The 21233-nt window shown below is 42.9% G+C and overlaps 1 protein-coding gene across 1 annotated transcript in view; it reads right to left on the bottom strand.

The window, feature by feature from the left end:
• The window catches only part of MAP3K19 (mitogen-activated protein kinase kinase kinase 19), a gene marked incomplete at its 3' end in the record, with an annotated part of 41861 nt that overhangs the window by 220 nt on the left and 20408 nt on the right, over positions 1–21233 (bottom strand). Inside the window, 9 exon segments of the mRNA XM_081241751.1 lie at positions 4831–5528; positions 11052–11201; positions 14066–14673; positions 14676–14817; positions 15037–15419; positions 15422–16043; positions 16047–16370; positions 18237–18250; positions 18253–18279. Coding sequence (XP_081097877.1) covers positions 4831–5528; positions 11052–11201; positions 14066–14673; positions 14676–14817; positions 15037–15419; positions 15422–16043; positions 16047–16370; positions 18237–18250; positions 18253–18279 — 2968 coding nt within the window.

Genomic DNA, 21233 nt, shown 5'->3' with positions numbered 1-21233 from the left:
TGTGTGATCTTAGGTGAGGGACTCCAACTCTTGCCTCATTGGTAAAATGGGGATAACAATAACACCTAACTCACTGCGAGAGTGTTTTTTTTAATTTTTATTGCAGTATAGTTGATTTACAATGTTGTGTTAGTTTCTGCTGTACAGCAAAGTGAATCAATTATACATATTCATATATCCACTCTTTTTAAAATTCTTTTCCCATGTGGGTCATTACAGAGTATTGAGAAGAGTTCCCTGTACTATACAGGAGGTCCTTATTAGTTATCTATTTTATATATAGTAGTGTGTATATGTCGATCCCAATTCATTGAGAGAATTTTTTTTAATAATGAATTTTTAAAAAAAAATTTTTTTTTTTTTTTGGTTGCGCCGGGTCTTAGTTGCAACATGAGGGATCTTTTTAGTTGCGGCATGTGGGATCTAGTTCCCTGACCAGGGATTGAACTCGGGCCCCCTGCATTGGGAGCAGGGAGTCTTAGCCACTGGACCACCAGGGAAGTCCCCATTGGGAGATTTTTTTTAAATGCATATAAAACTTTGAAACAGTGTCACATACTAATAATTCAAAAATTAGTACCTAGTATGATTCAAAACCAGTCCCTCCTTTTCCATTGTACTTTCGCTCAATTTGTTTGGGGTATAATTTATACACAGTAAAATTCACGCTTTTAGGGCTTCCCTGGTGGCTCAGTGGTTGAGAGTCCGCCTGCCAATGCAGGGGACACGGGTTCGTGCCCCGGTCTGGGAAGATCCCACATGCTGCGGAGCGGCTGGGCCCGTGAGCCATGGCTGCTGAGCCTGCACGTCCGGAGGCTGTGCTGCGCAACGGGAGAGGCCACAACAGTGAGAGGTCCGCGTACCACAAAAAAAAAAAAAAAAAAATCACGCTTTTAGATGTACAGTTTAATGCACTTTTAGTTAGCATGAAATTTATTTTTTAAATTTAGAGGTATCCAGGATTGAAAGAAGTAGACGTTTAAATATGCTTTGGTGATTAATTTGAATAATCCCATTTGGGGCACTCTTGGATGAGCATAAAGGGATACAGTTACTTAATTAGTACTATTGTGGCTTAGGTTTATTCCCCTTCAAGAAATCAAAAGCTTTTGCCAATGAACTAGTCAATGAACTAATGAACCAGTCACTGGTTATCTGCAGTGACCTATTCAAAGGCATTCTTTTCATTAAACTGGCTATCTTGATCATTTTGGAAGCAGATGACCACCAAGAACATCCCAGGTAAAAATGGAAATAAAAATAAAATACGTTAAAAAGCAAGTGACCGGGCTTCCCTGGTGGCGCAGTGGTTGAGAGTCCACCTGCCAATGCAGGGGACGTGGGTTCAGGCCCTGGTCCGGGAGGATCCCACATGCCACGGAGCAGCTAAGCCCACGTGCCACAACTACTGACCCTGTGCTCTGGAGCCCACAAGCCACAACTACTGAGTCCACGTGCCACAACTACTGAAGCCCATGCGCCTGGAGCCCGTGCTCTGCAACAAGAGAGGCCACCGCAATGAGAAGCCCGCAGGCACTGCAACGAACTGTGGCCCCTGCTTGCCGAAACTAGAGACAGCCCGAGTGCAGCACCGAAGACCCAATGCAGCCAAAAATAAATAAATTAATTTAAAAAAAAAAAAAAGCAAGTGACCAAAAATCATTCTAAAATAAAAAACCTCTCCCCTTCTGGAGGCTCTTTCTCCTGCCTTCAAAAAATGCAGAAATCTCTTTTCTCTTCAAAAAATCCTTAGATGACTACCATTTCTAGCTGCCATCCTATTTCTTCTATTCCTGCCAAATTTCTCTAAGTTGGTCAAACCCAGATTTCTTTTTCAACATTCACTAACCCAAATCCTTACCATTTGGCCTACTCTTCTCTATAGAAATTGCTCTTTTAAAACTAACCATGACCTTCTCCTTACCAAATTTAATGAGCTCACCCTCCTTGTCATCTCTGTAGCATTTGAAGTATTCACTACCCCCTTTTCTCTGAAACAGTCTCTACTTAAGAGAAACTGTCCTCTTCGTTCTTCTCCCACACTGTGGCAACTCCCCTCCTTCCCTTTCTTCCAGTTGTGTACTGGACTTAATTCTATGCATATTTTTTTATCTTCTCCCACGAGCATTTTCAAAAACATTTTCATCAGCCCTCTAATTTTTTCATGATTATAGCTACCAACCTTATGATTTTCAAATATGCACTTCCAATGTTCACTGCTTTCCTGAGCAACAATTCCACAGCTTCAAATGTTTCCTTCAACTTCCTCCCCTGTTCCTCTTTCACAACTTTCTATTACTTCTTCCATTATCCATGTTCAAAACCATGAGATCCTATCATCCTCTATCACCAAGTCCTGATTCACCTTCCTCTGAAATACTGGTATATATTTTTTAATGTTTATTTATTTAGCCTGCGCCAGGTCTTAGTTGCAGCATGTGGACTCTTAGTTGCGGCATGCATGTGGGATCTAGTTCCCTGATGAGGGATCAAACCCGGGCCCTCTGCATTGGGAGCATGGAGTCTTACCTACTGGACCACCGAGGAAGTCCCTGAAATACTGATATTTTGGAATCTTCTTTACACTCCCACTGCTTCCATCACCATCAAAACCCAAACTCTGGATTCCAGAATGGCCTCCATTCGAGGTCCCTCTACTGAATCTGCTGTCTGACCTGACTCCCCAAAGACCTTTTTCTTCGCATTCTCTACCCCAAATCCTTTGCAGTCCTCTGGTCTTCACTGCCTATCTCAACAAAGTTAAACTCCTTGGCTTCCCAGAACTTCTGAGACCTGCCCATAGGAGTACCCCCAGCCATGCTTCTTACTGCTTCCCCAGATTGATTTCTGTTCTGTCCTTGTTCCTGATTTTTACCTGATCATCTCTACTTCTGAATCTTTAAGAGTGCCTTACCCCTTTATTTGTAACTATGCACACCTCCAAGAAGTTATTGTCATAGACAACAGGCAAGATTCTAGAGTCCTTAGGGTCTCTGGCATAGAATTGCAGGCTTGCAGTATGACACTCATTAGGAAAGGTGTATTAGTATTCTCCCAAAGGGTTATTAATAGTTGAGCCCTAATTACATACCCCAAGCTGTGCTAAGCAATTTACATACACCATTTCCCTTACCCTTCACAACAACCGTGTTAATTGATTATTAGTGGTGTGAGTTGTGTATTGCTTAGTTTATGAAGCAATGGTTCAAAAGGAGAGCCAGAAAAAAATATTCCTCCCTTTCTCTTTAAAGCTGTGTGTGTGTGTGTGTGTGTGTGTAATAAGAACTAGAAAGGAAATGAGAATAGCAAGCACTTTCTGTGGATCAATAATAGATAATTGTTCAATTCAGAACAAAGAAACTGCAGTATGTTTAAGAGCTAAGACCAATCTCCAAGACTAGTACTGGTCTAAATGATATTCCTAATACCTTTATGTCCCTTTTGTGAGGCGGTTTTTTTTGGGGGGTGGGGGGCTGGGGGTCATCTCTGTGCCTGGAGCTCTGTCCGCAAAATCCATGCTGGAATGCTTACGGCATCTCTGCATGTAGGGATGCCCAGAACTGCAACCCTGGAGTATGCCTTGCTGCCCTGGCCTATGTGATCCCCTGAAATCAACCAGGACATGCTGATTGGTATACACATGTGCTGGGAGAGGGAGACAGTCTGAAAGAGACACACTCATCGGCAGACAGGGAGGCCTGTGGGTTCTGGAGGTTAACTGAGAAAGATAAAATGAACCCATTCAGGGAGCTGGAGGTTGCCATATATGTTTGCTGAAAGCTGGGGCACTAGAATTTTTCATCTAGCAATAAGAAAGCATACTTCCTTGAAGGGCAAGAAATTTTGTTGGTTTCAGACCTTTCTCATTCTGCACATGCAACTAAATGTTGAGCCTCACTAGGTGGGTGGATTTTAGGCTGTTCTACATCATCACAGAGGCCAGGTAGGTAGGCTTGAGCACCCCTACCCTACTCTTTAGCTCTCCTCCACCGTACACATACATGCATATACATATACACACTTTAACCAGAGCCATCTCTCTGCCTTTATCTTTTATTCTTTGAATTAAGATTTCATATGAGCAGAGAGTGCCTGGGTAAGAAAAGTTTGAAAACCACACAAATGAGTAATCTCTAAGTTCCCTACAGTTCTAACATTTTACACAGGACTTTATTCCATAAGTACCAGGAAGCCTCAGGACAGGGGAAAACAGGCAACCTTCTGGGGCTTTTCTGCTTCCCCAAACACTACCCATTTGATGCTTGAAACACTCCAATTAGAGATTTGTTCCTTTGGCTCAAAATGCTTCCTCTCACTTTAAATGCAAGTGTTTCTGGGGAAACAATACATTAACTGTCAATCATCAATCAGTCAGTTCATATCATTCCCTTGATACGAATGAATTTCTCACATACTCTCCTGAGAGCTGGTTTTAGGAAGGAATGAGAACATTGGTTCCCCGAGAGGGAAGGGAGGCTAAAGCATAGGTGATGTCATTTCACCATGGCTAGTCCCTGGGAAGATGTCTCATTGGTAAATAAGTAAATCCTTAGCAATTTTTGCACACCCATTGATTTGAGGAAGTATTGTCTGGACCTGATAAGACATTTCATTGAGGCACTTCCCACTTGAAGCATTACCCCCATACCCTGGTACAACAAGGAACACAATCACCCAATATGGCCAATCATGATTCTTTTCAGCACAAAATCACTCCCTGCTTGATTTCATAACCCAAGCAGAGCTTATAATGGGCCATAAATTGCAGGGGAAACGTCAGCTGCTTGGAATCTCTGGGGATTTATCCTCCTCCTGCTTTCAGTTTCTTACCTGGTGAGGCACACACGCACGAAATCTGCTGCATTTTCTGAGAAGTGTTCTGGTAAAGGAGGCATCAGCCCTCGGTGTGCGCCAATGTAAAACATGGCTGCCATCCTGTCCATGGAAGCTAGTGGGGGCCTCCCTGTGGCCATCTCAAACACAGTGCAGCCAATGCTCCAGATGTCTGACTTCTGTCCATAGCCAGACTCATTGATGACTTCCGGAGCCATCCAATACAGAGACCCATGCATGGACTTCAGCATGTCACTGTGGGTACCATTTAAGCCAGCCCAGGCCAAACACTTGACACAGCCAAAGTCAATCAGCTTTATTATTCCAGTTGGCATAAGCATAATATTATTTCCTTTGATATCTCGATGCACCACACAGTTCTCATGGAGATAAGCAACACCTTGCAGAATTTGCTTTGTATATTTACAGAACACAATCTCAGGCAATGGCCCAAAATTGTTTATAATACTAGAGATTGAGCCACCAGGAACAAACTCCATGAAAATGCTTACAATGTTATCCTCCAAGCATGTCCCCAAATAGGCCACAGTGTTGACATGTTTCAGTGCTTTGAGCAAATCTACTTCTCCCTGCAGTTTCCCATATTCTTTTTCAGTAGTTAATTTATCAGAGGTATCCAAAGCCACCTGTTTTACAGCTATTAGCTGTCCTTGGCAAGTAAGACCACAATATACCTAGAAGCAAACCAATGCCTTATTATTAAATGTAAATGACGACACTTGTTCACAAAATGGCTCCCAAACACTTGTCTTTCTCTAAGCTGATACATCCCTACCTAAATGCAAAGTACTTAAGGAAATTGAATGTTTTAGTGGAGACAAGATGGGGATAAGTAGCTTAGTGAATGTATATCATAATGGCTTGGGTTCAGTCTTCTCTTTACCAATCTGTGTAAATACTATCTAAAGTGCTGGGACCAGAAATATAGCTACACGTGGAACAACTCCTACAGAACACCTACTGAACGCTGGCAGAAGACCCCAGACCTCCCAAAAGGCAAGAAACTCCCCACATACCTGGGTAGGGCAAAGCGGAGAGATCCCCACACAGAGGATCGGTGCCGAGCGGCACTCACCAGCCCGAGAGGCTTGTCTGCTCGCCCGCCGGGGCGCGCAGCGCTGGAAGCTGAGGCTCGGGCTTCGGTCAGAGCGCAGGGAGAGGACTGGGGCTGGCGGCGAGAACTCAGCCTGAAGGGGGCTAATGTGCCACAGCTAGCCGGGAGGGAGTCCGGGAAAACTCTGGAGCTGCCGAAGAGGCAAGAGACTTTTTCTTCCCTCTTGGTTTCCTGGTGCGCGAGGAGAGGGGATTAAGAGCGCTGCTTAAAGGGGCTCCACAGACGGGCGCGAGTCGCGACTGAAAGCGCGGAGCCCAGTGACGGGCGTGGGACGCTGGGGCTGCTGCTGCTGCCGCCGCCAAGAAGCCTGTGTGCGAGCGCAGGTCACTGCCCACACCGCCCTTCCGGGAGCCTGTGCAGCCCGCCACTGCCGGGGTCCCGGGATCCAGGGGCGGCTTCCCTGGGAGAACGCACGGCGCGCCTCGGGCTGGTGCAACGTCACGCCGACCTCTGCCGCTGCAGGCTCGCCCCGCACTCCGTGCCCCTCCCTCCCGCCCGACCTGAGTGAGCCAGAGTCCCCGAAGAGGCTGCTCCTTTAACCCTGTCCTGTCTGAGCAAAGAACAGACGCCCTCCGGCAACCTACACGCAGAGGCGGGGCCAAATCCAAAGCTGAGACCCAGGAGCTGTGAGAACAAAGAAGAGAAAGGGAAACCTCTCCCAGCAGCCTCAGAAGCAGCAGATTAAAGCTCCACAATCAACTTGATGTACCCTGCATCTGTGGAATACATGAATGGACAACAAATCATCCCAAATTGAGGAGCCAGGAGTCAATGCTGTGCCTCTGAGGTGGGAGAGCCAACTTCAGGACACTGGTCCACAAGAGACCTCCCAGCTCCACATAATATCAAACGGCAAAAATCTTCCAGAGATCTCCATCTCAACACCAGCACCCAGCTTCACTCAACGACCGGCAATCTACAGTGCTGGACACCCTATGCCAAACAACTAGCAAGACAGGAACATAACGCCACCCATTAGCAGAGAGGTGGCCTAAAATTATAAAAAGTCCACAGACACCCCAAAACACACCACCAGACGTGGACCTGCCCACCAGAAAGACAAGATCCAGCCTCACCCACCAGAACACAGGCACTAGTCCCCTCCACCAGGAAGCCTACACAACCCACTAAACCAACCTTAGCCACTGGGGACAGACACCAAAAACAACAGGAACTACGAACCTGCAGCCTGCAAAAAGGAGACCCCAAACACAGTAACATAAGCAAAATGAGAAGACAGAAAAACACACAGCAGGAGAAGGAGCAAGATAAAAACCCACCAGATCTAACAAATGAAGAGGTAATAGGCAGTCTACCTGAAAAAGAATTCAGAATAATGATGGTAAAGATGATCCAAGATTCTATTTCCCAGATCCAAAATCTTGGAAATAGAATAGACAAAATGCAAGAAACAGTTAACAAGGACCTAGAAGAACTAAAGATGAATCAAGCATCGATTAAAAACACAATACATGAAATAAAAAATACTCTAGATGGGATCAATAGCAGAATAACTGAGGCAGAAGAACGGATAAGTGAGGTGGAAGATAAAATAGTGGAAATAACTGCTGCAGAGCAAAATAAAGAAAAAAGAATGAAAAGAACAGAGGACAGTCTCAGAGACCTCTGGGACAACATTAAACGCACCAACATTCGAATTATAGGGGTTCCAGAAGAAGAAGAGAAAAAGAAAGGGACTGAGAAAATATTTGAAGAGATTATAGTTGAAAACTTCCCTAATATGGGAAAGGAAATAGTTAATCAAGTCCAGGAGGCACAGAGAGTCCCATACAGAATAAATCCAAGGAGAAATACGCCAAGACACATATTAATCAAACTGTCAAAAATTAAACACAAAGAAATCATATTAAAAGCAGCAAGGCAAAAACAACAAATAACACACAAGGGAATCCCCATCAGGTTAACAGCTGATCTCTCAGCAGAAACTCTACAAGCCAGAAGGGAGTGGCAGGACATAATTAAAGTGATGAAGGAGAAAAACCTGCAACCAAGATTACTCTACCCAGCAAGGATCTCATTCAGATTTGATGGAGAAATTAAAACGTTTACAGACAAGCAAAAGCTGAGAGAGTTCAGCACCACCAAACCAGCTTTACAACAAATGCTAAAGGAACTTCTCTAGGCAAGAAACACAACAGAAGTAAAAGACCTACAATAACGAACCCAAAACAATTAAGAAAATGGGAATAGGAACATACATATCGATAATTACCTTAAATGTAAATGGACTAAATTCTCCCACCAAAAGATACAGAGTGGCTGAATGGATACAAAAACAAGACCCATATATATACTGTCTACAAGAGACCCACTTCAGACCTAGAGACACATACCGACTGAAAGTAAGGGGATGGAAAAAGATATTCCATCAAATGGAAACCAAAAGAAAGCTGGAGTAGCAATTCTCATATCAGACAAAATAGACTTTAAAATAAAGACTACTAGAAGAGACAAAGAAGGACACTACCTAATGATCAAGGGATCGATCCAAGAAGAAGATATAACAATTGTAAATATTTATGCACCCAACATAGGAGCACCTCAATACATAAGGCAAATACTAACAGCCATAAAAGGAGAAATCGACAGTAACACACTCATAGTAGGGGACTTTAACACCCCACTTTCACCAATGGACAGATCATCCAAAATGCAAATAAATAAGGAAACACAAGCTTTAAATGATACATTAAACAAGATGGACTTAATTGATATTTATAGGACATTCCATCCAAAAACAACAGAATACACATTTTTCTCAAGTGCTCATGGAACATTCTCCAGGATAGATCATATCTTGGGTCACAAATCAAGCCTTGGTAAATTTAAGAAAATTGAAATTGTATCAAGTATCTTTTCCGACCACAATGCTATGAGACTAGACATCAATTACAGGAAAAGAGCTGTAAAAACTACAAACACATGGAGGCTAAACAATACACTACTTAACGAAGTGATCACTGAAGAAATCAAAGAGGAAATTAAAAAATACCTAGAAACAGGGCCTCCCTGGTGGCGCAGTGGTTGAGAGTCCGCCTGCCGATGCAGGGGATACGGGTTCGTGCCCCGGTCTGGGAGGATCCCATATGCCGCGGAGCGGCTGGGCCCGTGAGCCATGGCCGCTGGGCCTGCGCATCCGGAGCCTGTGCTCCGCAACGGGAGAGGCCACAACAGTGAGAGGCCCGCATACTGCAAAAAGAAAAAAAAAAAAAAAAAAAAAAACCTAGAAACAAATGACAATGGAGACACGACGACCCAAAACCTATGGGATGCAGCAAAAGCAGTTCTAAGAGGGAAGTTTATAGCAATACAATCCCACCTTAAGAAACAGGAAACATCTCGAATAAACAACCTAACCTTGCACCTAAAGCAATTAGAGAAAGAAGAACAAAAACATCCCAAAGTTAGCAGAAGGAAAGAAATCATAAAAATCAGATCAGAGGGCTTCCCTGGTGGCGCAGTGGTTGAGAGTCCGCCTGCCGATGCAGGGGACACAGGTTCGTGCCCCGGTCTGGGAAGATCCCACATGCCGCAGAGCAGCTAGGCCCGTGAGCCATGGCTGCTGAGCCTGCGCATCCGGAGCCTGTGCTCTGCAAGGGGAGAGGCCACAACAGTGAGAGGCCCGCCTACCGCAAAAAAAAAAAAAAAAAAAAAAAAAAAAAAAAATCAGATCAGAAATAAATGAAAAAGAAATGAAGGAAACGATAGCAAAGATCAATAAAACTAAAAGCTGGTTCTTTGAGAAGATAAACAAAATTGATAAACCATTAGCCAGACTCATCAAGAAAAAAAGGGAGAAGACTCAAATCAATAGAATTAGAAATGAAAAAGGAGAAGTAACAACTGACACTGCAGAAATACAAAAGATCATGAGAGATTACTATAAGCAACTCTATGCCAATAAAATGGACAACCTGGAAGAAATGGACAAATTCTTAGAAATGCACAACCTGCCAAGACTGAATCAGGAAGAAATAGAAAATATGAACAGACCAATCACAAGCACTGAAATTGAAACTGTGATAAAAAATCTTCCAACAAACAAAAGCCCAGGACCAGATGGCTTCACAGGCGAATTCTATCAAGCATTTAGAGAAGAGCTAACACTTATCCTTCTGAAACTCTTCCAAAATATAGCAGAGGGAGGAACACTCCCAAACTCATTCTACGAGGCCACCATCACCTTGATACCAAAACCAGGCAAGGATGTCACAAAGAAAGAAAACTACAGGCCAATATCACTGATGAACATAGATGCAAAAATCCTCAACAAAATAGTAGCAAACAGAATCCAACAGCACATTAAAAGGATCATACACCATGATCAAGTGGGGTTTATTCCAGGAATGCAAGGATTCTTCAATATACGCAAATCAATCAACGTGATACACCATATTAACAAATTGAAGGAGAAAAACCATATGATCATCTCAATAGATGCAGAGAAAGCTTTCGACAAAATTCAACACCCATTTATGGTAAAAACCCTGCAGAAAGTAGGCATAGAGGGAACTTTCCTCAACATAATAAAGGCCATATATGACAAAAAATAAAAAAAAAAATAAAGTGCTGGGACTTTAGATGGTCTTTTACGCAATTCACAAAATGTAAGGAACATCTTTTGTTTTTGCCACGCAGCAATGATTCTCCCAACTTCTGGTAACATAACATGAACCGTTGAACAAAGAGACTTCTTTCCCACAGGACTTGGACCTCAGAGAATTAGAGGCTTGAAATACAATGGCTATTGTACTACCCCGTGGAGCCTGAGAACCAGAGCCAGAAGGAGACACAGAGAGACCAGATCCCCAATGACATTGTTTGACCCCTGAAACCAGCTGTGCCCAGAGCCAGTCCTACTCCAAATCCTTCAGTTACATAAAGCTGTGGACATCCTTTTCCTCAAGCCACTTTAGGCTGGGTTTCCTATTACTTCCAACTGAAAGAGTTCTAAGTAAAAGAGTATACGGGGTGGGGAGGGCACTCAGGAAGATTAGGGAAGAGGGAGGAGTCGAGGAGGAGTAGAGACTTTTTATTTCAACATGTTTCCTGTTTCACTTACTGTGCCGTAGGCTCCCTTCCCAAGGGTCTCACCCTTGGTCCACAGGATAGGTTCTTCATACTTTAAACTGTTTTCAGAAAATGTCTTCTTTTCATGTGAGTTGAAAAATCTCTCCTCTTTGTCACATATCCCAAAGCCATTACTGTATCTCTGGAAGAATGAGACAAAAAGAAAAGCCATCATTACATTCTGAGTCCTTAGGACGGAGAGAAAGGGTAGAGAGAAAGGTCTTCCTTTTTTCTAACTTAGGACCAACCAGAGAAGGCCAAATATGCACCCCTAACCAATCACGTGGGAGGCCCCTTCTAGTTAGCCCACCTACAGCTTCCCCAGGACAACAGCCTCCAATCAGGGCACACCTGAAGCCTTTTTTCCACTAAAAAGCTTTCCTACTCCTTGCCTGCTTTTGAGTCTCGGCCAAACACAAGTGATGGTGGTTGACTCCTTTGCTATAGTGAGCTCTGAATAAACAACCTTTGTTCTATTTCCACAATGTATGCATACACTCAAATATACACATATGTAAGCATATATGCCTACACTTCCATACACATACACATTTACACACAAATATACATACAGATAGATACTGTCTCTCTTACACATACACGCACATACATTCACCCATGCACAGCCATGCAAGCAAGTCTAATGGTCAAGACCAGCTGCAATAGACTAAACATCCATGGTCCTCTAGACCCTTGTTACTCAAAGGAGAACCTACAGACCAGCTGTATCAATATCCCATGGGAGATTGTTAAACTTTCAGAATCTCAGGCCTCAGACATACCAAATCAGTGTCTACATTTCAGCATGACCCTCAAGAGATGTGCATCCACAGTAAACTTTGAAAGGCCTTCCCCTGGAAGTCGGGAAACAAGTATATTTTTGTAGAGCTTAGACCATGTTTACCAATTGTTTGATTAGGACCAAAAATACTTTGTCTTGATCTCCTCTATGAGTTCTTAAAAATAAATGATGGGGCTTCCCTGGTGGTGCAGTGGTTGAGAGTCCGCCTGCTGATGCAGGGGACACGGGCTCGTGCCCCGGTCCGGGAAGATCCCACATGCCTCGGAGCGGCTGGGCCCGTGAGCCATGGCCGCTGAGCCTGCGTGTCCGGAGCCTGTGCTCCGCAACGGGAGAGGCCACAGCAGTGAGAGGCCCTCGTACCACAAAAAATAAAAATAAAAAAAAATAATAATAAATGATGATGGTGATGTAGAGGTACGGTGACGGTCCTTAAGAATAAGATAGGCTTCCCTGGTGGCGCAGTGGTTGAGAATCTGCCTGCCAATGCAGAGGACACGGGTTCGAGCCTTGGTCTGGGAAAATGCCACATGCTGCAGAGCAACTGGGCCCGTGAGCCACAACTACTGAGCCTGCGCATCTGGAGCCTGTGCTCCACAACAAGAGAGGCCGTGACAGTGAGAGGCCCGCACACCGCGATGAAGAGTGGCCCCCGCTCACTGCAAATAGAGAAAGCCCACGTGCAGCAACGAAGATCCAACACAGCCAAATAAATAAATAAATAAACTTTATTTTAAAAAAAAGAATAAGACATTGCACAGGATCTCCTTCCTCGGGAATGAGCACGGGTGCCTCCAGAGGGCCATTTGGGTTCCTCCTCCCCAGCCTCTCATGTTTCTATCCAAACTGAACTTTAAGGATTGCTTAGAAGTGAAAAGGTCACAAAAGGTCAGCTTTTGACTCTGTGATTGCAGGGTAGGGTTATGGGCTGATTGTATTTACTAGCTTGTTAGCTTTTCTTGAACATGAAATGGCAGGCTGGTGGACCCATCTCAGACACACAGGCATGCACACACGTACCCCCAACTCCCACCCAAGCCTGGCAGCCTCTGTGAATCACTGTCCACGTCCCAGCCAAGACCAGGTTCACATGAGGGTGAAGCTGGCCTTTTACAACCAGGAATATTCCCACTGTGTAGTAATTAAGTGTGGGGCTGGAATCAGAATTCCTGTCCCCACCACTCACTACCTGCGTAACTTTCTAAACCTCAGTTTCCTCATCTGCAAAATGGGGACTTGTTATTACCTTTAGTATTGATCTCATGGAGCTGTTAGGAAGTATAGAAAGGATGATGTGTCTCACTCATACGTGGTAAGTTCTCAATAAACTTAGCTATGGTATAATTATTTACCTTGTGTATTCTTCTGATCAATTATTTTAAAGGATTCCTGATCCTGAAAGAGTGTGATATAACCTGAGTTAATGTACAGTAAATGATGTTTCAGCTAAACCCACTGTTTGTCTTTAAAATTTAGTAGAACAGGAGGCTCATATACTTCAGTGAGAACTAAAACAAACATAACCTTACTACCTGCTGATAGTCTTCTCACCACCCCACTCCAGTGCCAACCAAATTTTTTTTAAATGTCTTCAGGATTGTTGTTTATGCTTCCCTGAGAGCAATGGCTAAGGCTTGTACCCTACCATGTCTTCAGTTCTTATCCCAATACCAAAATCACAGGAGGCATCAATAATATTTTTGTGTTAAAGTAAACCATTTGGGAACAAATGCTCAGGTGCAGGGAATCTTTGAGAAATGAGCTTTTCATGTTTTCATACGTCTTTTGGAACTAGATGGTGAGCTACTTCGGGGGCTGTGTTAATTTCTTTCTATCTCACACACCACTTAGAGTAATGCTTTACCCATAATTATCTCCCTGCTGTTACTTGTTGATTAAAAACATCATCACTGAATATAATATCTACCTATTTCAATAAGTAGCTCTGCTATATTAATGTAACCAAAGTGATTCCACTGCAGTGTCAGGCTAGCTAAATTCTAGAAGTAAGGCAACATAATGAAAACGTCTTAGCACGAGAGTCAGGAGACCTGGATTCCAAACTTGCAACCAAACAATGAGATCTTGATAAAACTATTTAATTGTTTAGGGTTACTGATTCCTCATTTGAAAATAAGGGGTTTGAAACAGATTGTCTCTGAGATCCCTTCCCGCCCCCATGAATCTCTGATTCTAATTATACCCACCGGTATTTTGACAGTTGTCTCTCCGCCTAATTCTTGCATGGTATTTCCTCTCTTACTGAGGGCAAGATTTCGGCTTTCAGGATCTGTTTCATCTGCCATTATTTGGCAAGAGTTGTTATCTTTCTCATCAAGATCTAGTAGTTCTGCAGCTAGACAACCTAACAGTTCATCTGATGATTCTTCATTCTTTACAGGGTCTAGAATTTCTTGGGAAATTGAATATGCATCACTTAAGGTTTTTCCAAATGTTTGATATGGAATTGACTTATTAGCCAAACTAACATGATCCAAAGAATGTGCCCAACGTTGATATGCTTGAGAAGATGCACTTTCTTGTTTCTCTTGGAAAGAGAAACTCAAAAGTGTTTTAGACTTATCTGAAACACTATCAAACTCTACATCGTTAGTTAAAATTTGATTGGCATTAGTTTCACCAGGAGATACTATAGTCTGCTTTTCTTGCAGTACATGCTTGCTGGAACTCTTCTCACTGGGCAGTGCCCAGCTGTTTTCTGAAAGGACAAATGGGGTTTGGTGATGTTGCTCTTCGAGTTCATGCAGATCTCTGAGGCTCGTGGCAAGTATCTGATTGCTAGAAATGTCTCCTTCATCAAGACTTCCTCAACAATGGACAAATCTGAGACAGGAAGGAATTCGTTCTGCTCGATGGACTGCTCATGAGTCTGAACCATGTTCATGGGCTGAACTTCATCTTTGGAAGATAGAAAGTCATTTCCTGAAGACTTTATCTGCTATTCTGGTTCTGAAATACCATCACCATTTTCAGTGTCATTGCTACTTACAGGCTGGTAACACTTTTCTTTTCTTTTTTTTTTTTTCTTTTTGTTTTTGCAGTACGCGGGCCTCTCACTGCTGTGGCCTCTCCCGTTGTGGAGCACAGGCTTCAGACTCACAGGCTCAGCGGCCATGGCTCACGGGCCCAGCCGCTCCGCGGTATGTGGGATCTTCCCGGACCTGGGCACAAACTCGCGTCCCCTGAATCGGCAGGCAGACTCTATCAACCACTGCGCCACCAGGGAAGCCCCAGAAGACTTTTTTATTCCTGGATTTTTACAGATGCAAGGGAATGATTGCTTTTTAGGTTCCAAAGCCCGGTAAGTGGATTGCTTCTTTTCTATCTGTGGCATTCTCTTTTGAAACTTTGGTGATTGCCGAGGTCTGGGGTCCACAAGCCCCAGAGCAGGAAAAAGTTGAGTTTTTATGCTGGTTTTGTGCATGGTAGGCTTCATGGGACTTTCAATGGAAACCATGAAATTCTGAGGTGTCCTGTTACTGGCCTTGGTCTTTGAATCCAACTTATTTCTATGGGTTTTCATTTTATGCCTGTCATTTCTTGTTCTGCAAGTATGTTGAAGCTACTGTTGTTATGAAGGGTGCCCTTTCTTTTTTGGAGGCTTGGTTTAGTTATTGTTGGTTCCTTGGGAGTTTCATCTCCAGGGAAATTGATGTGGATAAGAAGCACCATCCCATTCATTATTGGTTTGGTTGCCTCTGCTACTGATATTTTTATGTTTGTCTCCATGCTTCTGTGATCTTCTGGGAGCTTTTCAATGGGGTCCTGAGGAACTATATTGGACAAACTTTTAAGAAGAGTACACTCTTCTGAAATATGATTTGGCTCACTTACTTCCCCTTTATGTGCTGAAGCAGTTTTTGAATCAGCTTTATCATTTCTAGTCCCTTCATCCTGGCTTAGAGTTATTTCTGAATGCAGGGCTTCTTGGAACTTGACTGGTTTGATATATCCAACTTCTGAATCTTGTTCATAGTTTCTGGCTACTGAACCCTCTTTCTTTGCTGATGAAAGAGATTGAGTGTTCTCTTCTGCTCTTCTCACTTCAGCACCATGGCAGTCAATATCCACTTCCCTATCTGTAGGAAAATTGCCTTCCTTGAAATTCTCAAAGGACACCAAAGACTGTCCTTTTTCAAAGTGAGAGATTTCAATGTTGACACATCACTCTGTTTCCTTGGATTTCCTACTCTCCTCTGTCTCCAGGTGTTGTCTGTGATGGTGAGCCTTCCAAAAAGAGCACATGTTTCTGGACCAGGTAGATTTATCAAATGACCTGAGAGTCTGATCCTCCAACACCTTGAACGGTGCTTCCTTCTGCTTGTTTGATGGTCTAAACTCATCAGATCGACTAACAGGCTCTGAGAACTTAGGTATGAAAGATATGAAGCTTGGAATATTTCTTTCTCTCTCTTTCTGATCCTTATGATTTGGGGGTATAGTAAGGAGACCAGATCTCACAGGCAGGGGTGACAATGGTGGCTGAGGGAACTAAAAGGAAAGAGAAAACAAATGAATACAGAAACACATATGCATATCATATTAATAAAGTAATCTGAAGAAAATTTAAGATTCTCTTTAGGAAGTCCTTTAAAGTACAAAGTTATCCTGGAGATCACAGTTTTAAAAACTCAAATCTTATTCCTGGTGTCTTTTAAGAACCAGGGTAAGACAATACTTTTAAAAAACAATGTTAATGGTGCTTCCCTGGTGGTGCAGTGGTTGAGAGTCTGCCTGCTGATGTAGGGGACACAGGTTCGTGCCCCGGTCCGGGGGGGATCCCACATGCCGCGGAGCGGCTGGGCCCGTGAGCCATGGCCGCTGAGCCTGTGCTCCGCAACGGGAGAGGCCACAACAGTGAGAGGCCCGCGTACCGCAAAAACAAAACAAAACAAAAACCAATGTTAACATATGTAAAGATTCATGGTTATATGTTTAAAATAAAGGTTCTACATTGTAAACAATAAAACTTTTACGTTTTTTAAAATTTCTATTCTTTTCTGTTTACTTTCTGTTTTATTTCTATTCTCTTTCCATAGAATTGATCTAAGATTTTTAAAATTCCCACTTAGAACAGCTTAAAATTGCTGTTACATTTACTGTAATAGTGATCGTTAGGCTGCAAACCAACCCAGAATTTGTATGCAGAACACAACTGTTCCTCATTATTTGGCTGAATTGTTTTGTTGAGAGTGGCTTATAAATGTGCCTCACTATACACTTGAGAGTTAGCTCCTGAAATGGTTTTTAATTCTCCTTGGCCCTCCAACTATTTTCAAATTAAGCAAGTTTATATTATTATCAACCTCTAGAGGTCAGTGTAACCCAATATATAATATTCAGCTTTTTGGTTGGTTAAACTATAAACTCTAATTTTACAGTTTTCACTGTGGCCTTCCCCCTCCACCACCCCACCCTCTGGGTATAGAGATTTGATAACTAATTATATCAGAATATTTACAGGCATAGATCACGAGTGGTAATTGAGAGCTCTATGTTTAATTTTCATTCCGTTGCCACCTGTGTGTAAGAGGAAAGGAAAAGGAAACTGACACTAGAAACAGGCATTAGAAACAGGTGAGATGCAATATAATCCCCTAGTTTCAGTACCTAGATGTCTTTCTTCCATCTCTCAAAATACAGATTCTCCCAGTGCTTAAACACTTCTGCAGTAGCAGCAGTTATTTCATTTATTTATTTTTTAGGCCAATAAAGTCCTTTTTTCCACACTAAGCAGTACCTATGCATTTTCTCAAAGGCTCATAGAATATAGAAGAGTCAGTTGAGAGAATTGCAAGGCTCTTTCCAAACGCTTTACTTACAAATGAGACAACTAGGAAAATCTTTCTACCAATGGAAAAAGGATTACCTCATTTCTCAATACATTAAAACAAGAAAAATTAAATATGTCCAAAAGAGCTACTCACTTCATTATGTGGATGACGGGAAACACCCCAGAAAAGAAATATACCTGTCAAGATATAATTTTCCCAGAAATTAGCTCCCCTATAAACTGTAGGTGAGTTGTGGTTTTTCCAAAATATATGTTCAGGATTTGGGCTCTGAGTTTTTTGTTTTGTTTTTTTTTTCTTTTGCACTATGCGAGCCTCTCACTGCTGTGGTCTCTCCCGTTGCGGAGCACAGGCTCCGGACGCGCAGGCTCACGGGCCCAGCCGCTCCGCGGCATGTGGGATCTTCCCGAATCGGGGCACGAACCCATATCCCCTGCATCGGCAGGGGGACTCTTAACCACTGTGCCACCACGGAAGCCCTGGGCTCTGAGTTCTTTGATAGGATTTGTCTCTAACAAGATTCTTTGGTTAATCCTTAAGTTAAAAATGCTCAAACTGCTCTTACCTCAATTCTCCGGCACTATACATCATATTAGAAGAGGAAAACACTGTAACGAGAAAAATTATAAAATTATAAAAAAATTTTTTTAAAATAAATTTATTTATTTATTTATTTCTGGCTGCATTGGGTCTTCCTTGCTTCCTTCCTTTCTCTAGTTGTGGCGAGCAGAAGCTGCTCTTTGTTGCACTGCTCAGGCTTCTCATTTCAGTGGCTTCTCTTGTTGCAGAGCACGGCCTCTAGGAGCGCGGGCTTCAGTAGTTGTGACACATGGGCTCAGTAGTTGTGGTGCACAGGCTTAGTTGCTCCGCGGCATGTGGGATCTTCCAGGACCAGGGCTTGAACCCGTGTCTGCTGCATTGGCAGGCAATTCTTGACCACTGCGCCACCAGGGAAGTCCCCAAAATTATTATTATTATTATCAGATATTCTTAGTAGTAGAGTGAACACAGTCGGCCTTAAGCCAGGGGATGGCGATGGAGTGATCTTGGTGCTGAGGTTTGAGGAAAAGTTGTCAAAATGAAGAGTTTTTCCAGGTGTGATCCACGTGACAGTGGGTACAGAATGATTACACAAAACTACTGCCACTGAAGAGGGTTGTTGTTTTATATAGAATGTTGTTTTTTATATATATCTATGTTATATATATGTATATATCTCTGTTTTATAGTTATAACATTTGCGTGTATATATAGTGATATTTATTTATTTATTTTTATTTATATTCCTTCTGGAAACACATGACCTCTGGATCAGAAAGCAGAGCACTTGTCACCCACAGGGCATCATAGAGCCAGTTCCCTGCAGCCCGATTTCCCACAGGTTGACACAAATGAGAACCAGGTGCTTACCTGCACCGGTAGTGAGGCTGCACCATAGGAGGAGACCCTGAAATTATGAGACTCAGAGCTTACGTATAGAGTGCTGGCAGTTCAACCCATCTTTCCCTTGTGAGAAAGAGAGACCTTCACTATGAAATGTAAGCAAGTGTCTCCAGGAGAAGGGGGAAATGTGTCTCTGGCTTTTGTTGGTTTGTTTTTTTACCCTATTAAGTAAGTAAACAGCTCTTGGCGAAGCCAGCTTCAGTCTTTCTGGAGCAATAGCTTATCTCTAACTTCCAAGGCATGTTTGCCATTCAGTCATCTTTCAACCTAGTCTCCTAGTGCTTTTTGCTCAGAAAACCCAGACTTTGCAGAAAAGTGAAAGTATTTATGTATAATTGTCTCCCATCCATTGTTTGAACTCAAACATGAGATAGATCATAAATTCTGAAGGAGGGCGGGGAAGGGCGAGATGAGATTTACTAGGTAGGGTAAAACCCAGACGTTTTTTTCTTCTTACGAAAACATCAGAATGGTCCCTAAAACCCCACTCACCATCATGGGTTAAAGTTGAAGCCAAAAGCTCCAATGTATTCAGGGTCAAAGCAGGCACATAAATGAATGAAGTGGGATAAGTAGGGACAGTGATGGACTGAAGTTATGTGCCCCAGCTACAGGGATAGCCATTCCCCAGTTCTAGTTGGTGTTGTCCATTCCAGATGGGTAGTCCAGCACTGCTGGACCTTCCAATTGCCAAGAGAAGCCAGAGAGCTGGAGACTTTATGTGAAATCTGCTTCCCATCCCTTTTTAAACTACTTTGAAGGCCGAACAAAATATGCCTGTAGGTCCTTTTTGGCCACAGGCTGTCATTTTGAAATTTCACTTAGCGAGACCTCTCTGAGATGTACCACAGGTAGAAGCCATTCTCAGGTGAAAAATGGTCACCTAAGAAGAGGATTCCAATAGGAGGGGATGCGGGCATTCCCCTTAGCCACAGCTGGCCAGAGCACCACCCCAATTCTTTATCCATTTATTTAACCAATATTCATTGAGTAGCCAACACTGTCCCAGAAGATGGCAATATAATTGTGAAGAACAAAGACAAAATTCTTGCCCTCATTGAGGTTGTATGCTAGAGGTTGAGATTTTCTGTTGAAAAGATATTACAAGTTAATACTAGAAATATAACTGAATATGATTTATAGTTGGGTGTTTATGTATAACACCCTGAGTGTAAAAAATTCAGGTATTATAAATATTTAGATGAGTACTATCCAGTATTGATAAGGAATGACATGAGATATAAAGGCACTCTTAAACATTTCTGGTGAGAATGTAGAGGTAAGATCTTTCCAGTAGGTAATGTGGTAATATATACTGAAAGCTTTTTTAAATGTGTATAGAATTCCAGTTAAAAGATTGAATGTACAAGCTTTTCTCCACTCTCTCCACAAGCCTCACTAAAATGATGGTAGACTAATTTTTTAAAAAGGTAAAGAAGGGAATTCCCTGGCGGTCCAGTGGTTAGGACACAGTGCTTTCACTGCCAGGGTCTGGCTTCGATCCCTGATCTGGGAACTAAGATCCCGCAAGCCATGCAGCCAAACAAAAAAATAAAAATAAAAAAATAAAAGGTAAAGAAAAAGAACAGCAAAAACCTAGAGGGTAAAACCGCACATGCACAACATCAACAAAATTTTGGATGATGAAAACTGTATGGATGAGCTTCCCTGGTGGCGCAGTGGTTGAGAATCCGCCTGCCAATGCAGGGGACACTGGTTCGAGCCCTGGTCCGGGAAGATCCCACATGCCACGGAGCAACTAAGCCCGTGCACCACAACTACTGAACCTGTGCTCTAAAACCCACGAGCCACAAGTACTGAGCCTGCGTGCCACAACTACTGAAGCCCGTGCGCCTAGAGCCCATGCTCTGCAACAAGAGAAACCACCGCAAGGAGAAGCCCGTGCACTGCAACGAAGAGTAGCCCCCACTCACCACAACTAGAGACAGCCCGCACGCAGCAACGAAGACACAACACAACAAGAAATAAATAAATAAATAAATTTATTTTTAAAAAAACTGTATGGATGAATAATAACCAATTTAGTAGTCAGCTTTCTCTGTTCTGCTCACTGACTGCAGAGGGTAGAACTCAACAAGAAATAATAACCCCAGAAAGG

Source organism: Mesoplodon bidens (assembly GCF_964165515.1).
Source record: "Mesoplodon bidens genome assembly, chromosome: 8".
Taxonomy (NCBI): Eukaryota; Metazoa; Chordata; class Mammalia; order Artiodactyla; family Ziphiidae; genus Mesoplodon; species Mesoplodon bidens.
This window is presented reverse-complemented; position numbering and strand designations above follow the sequence as displayed.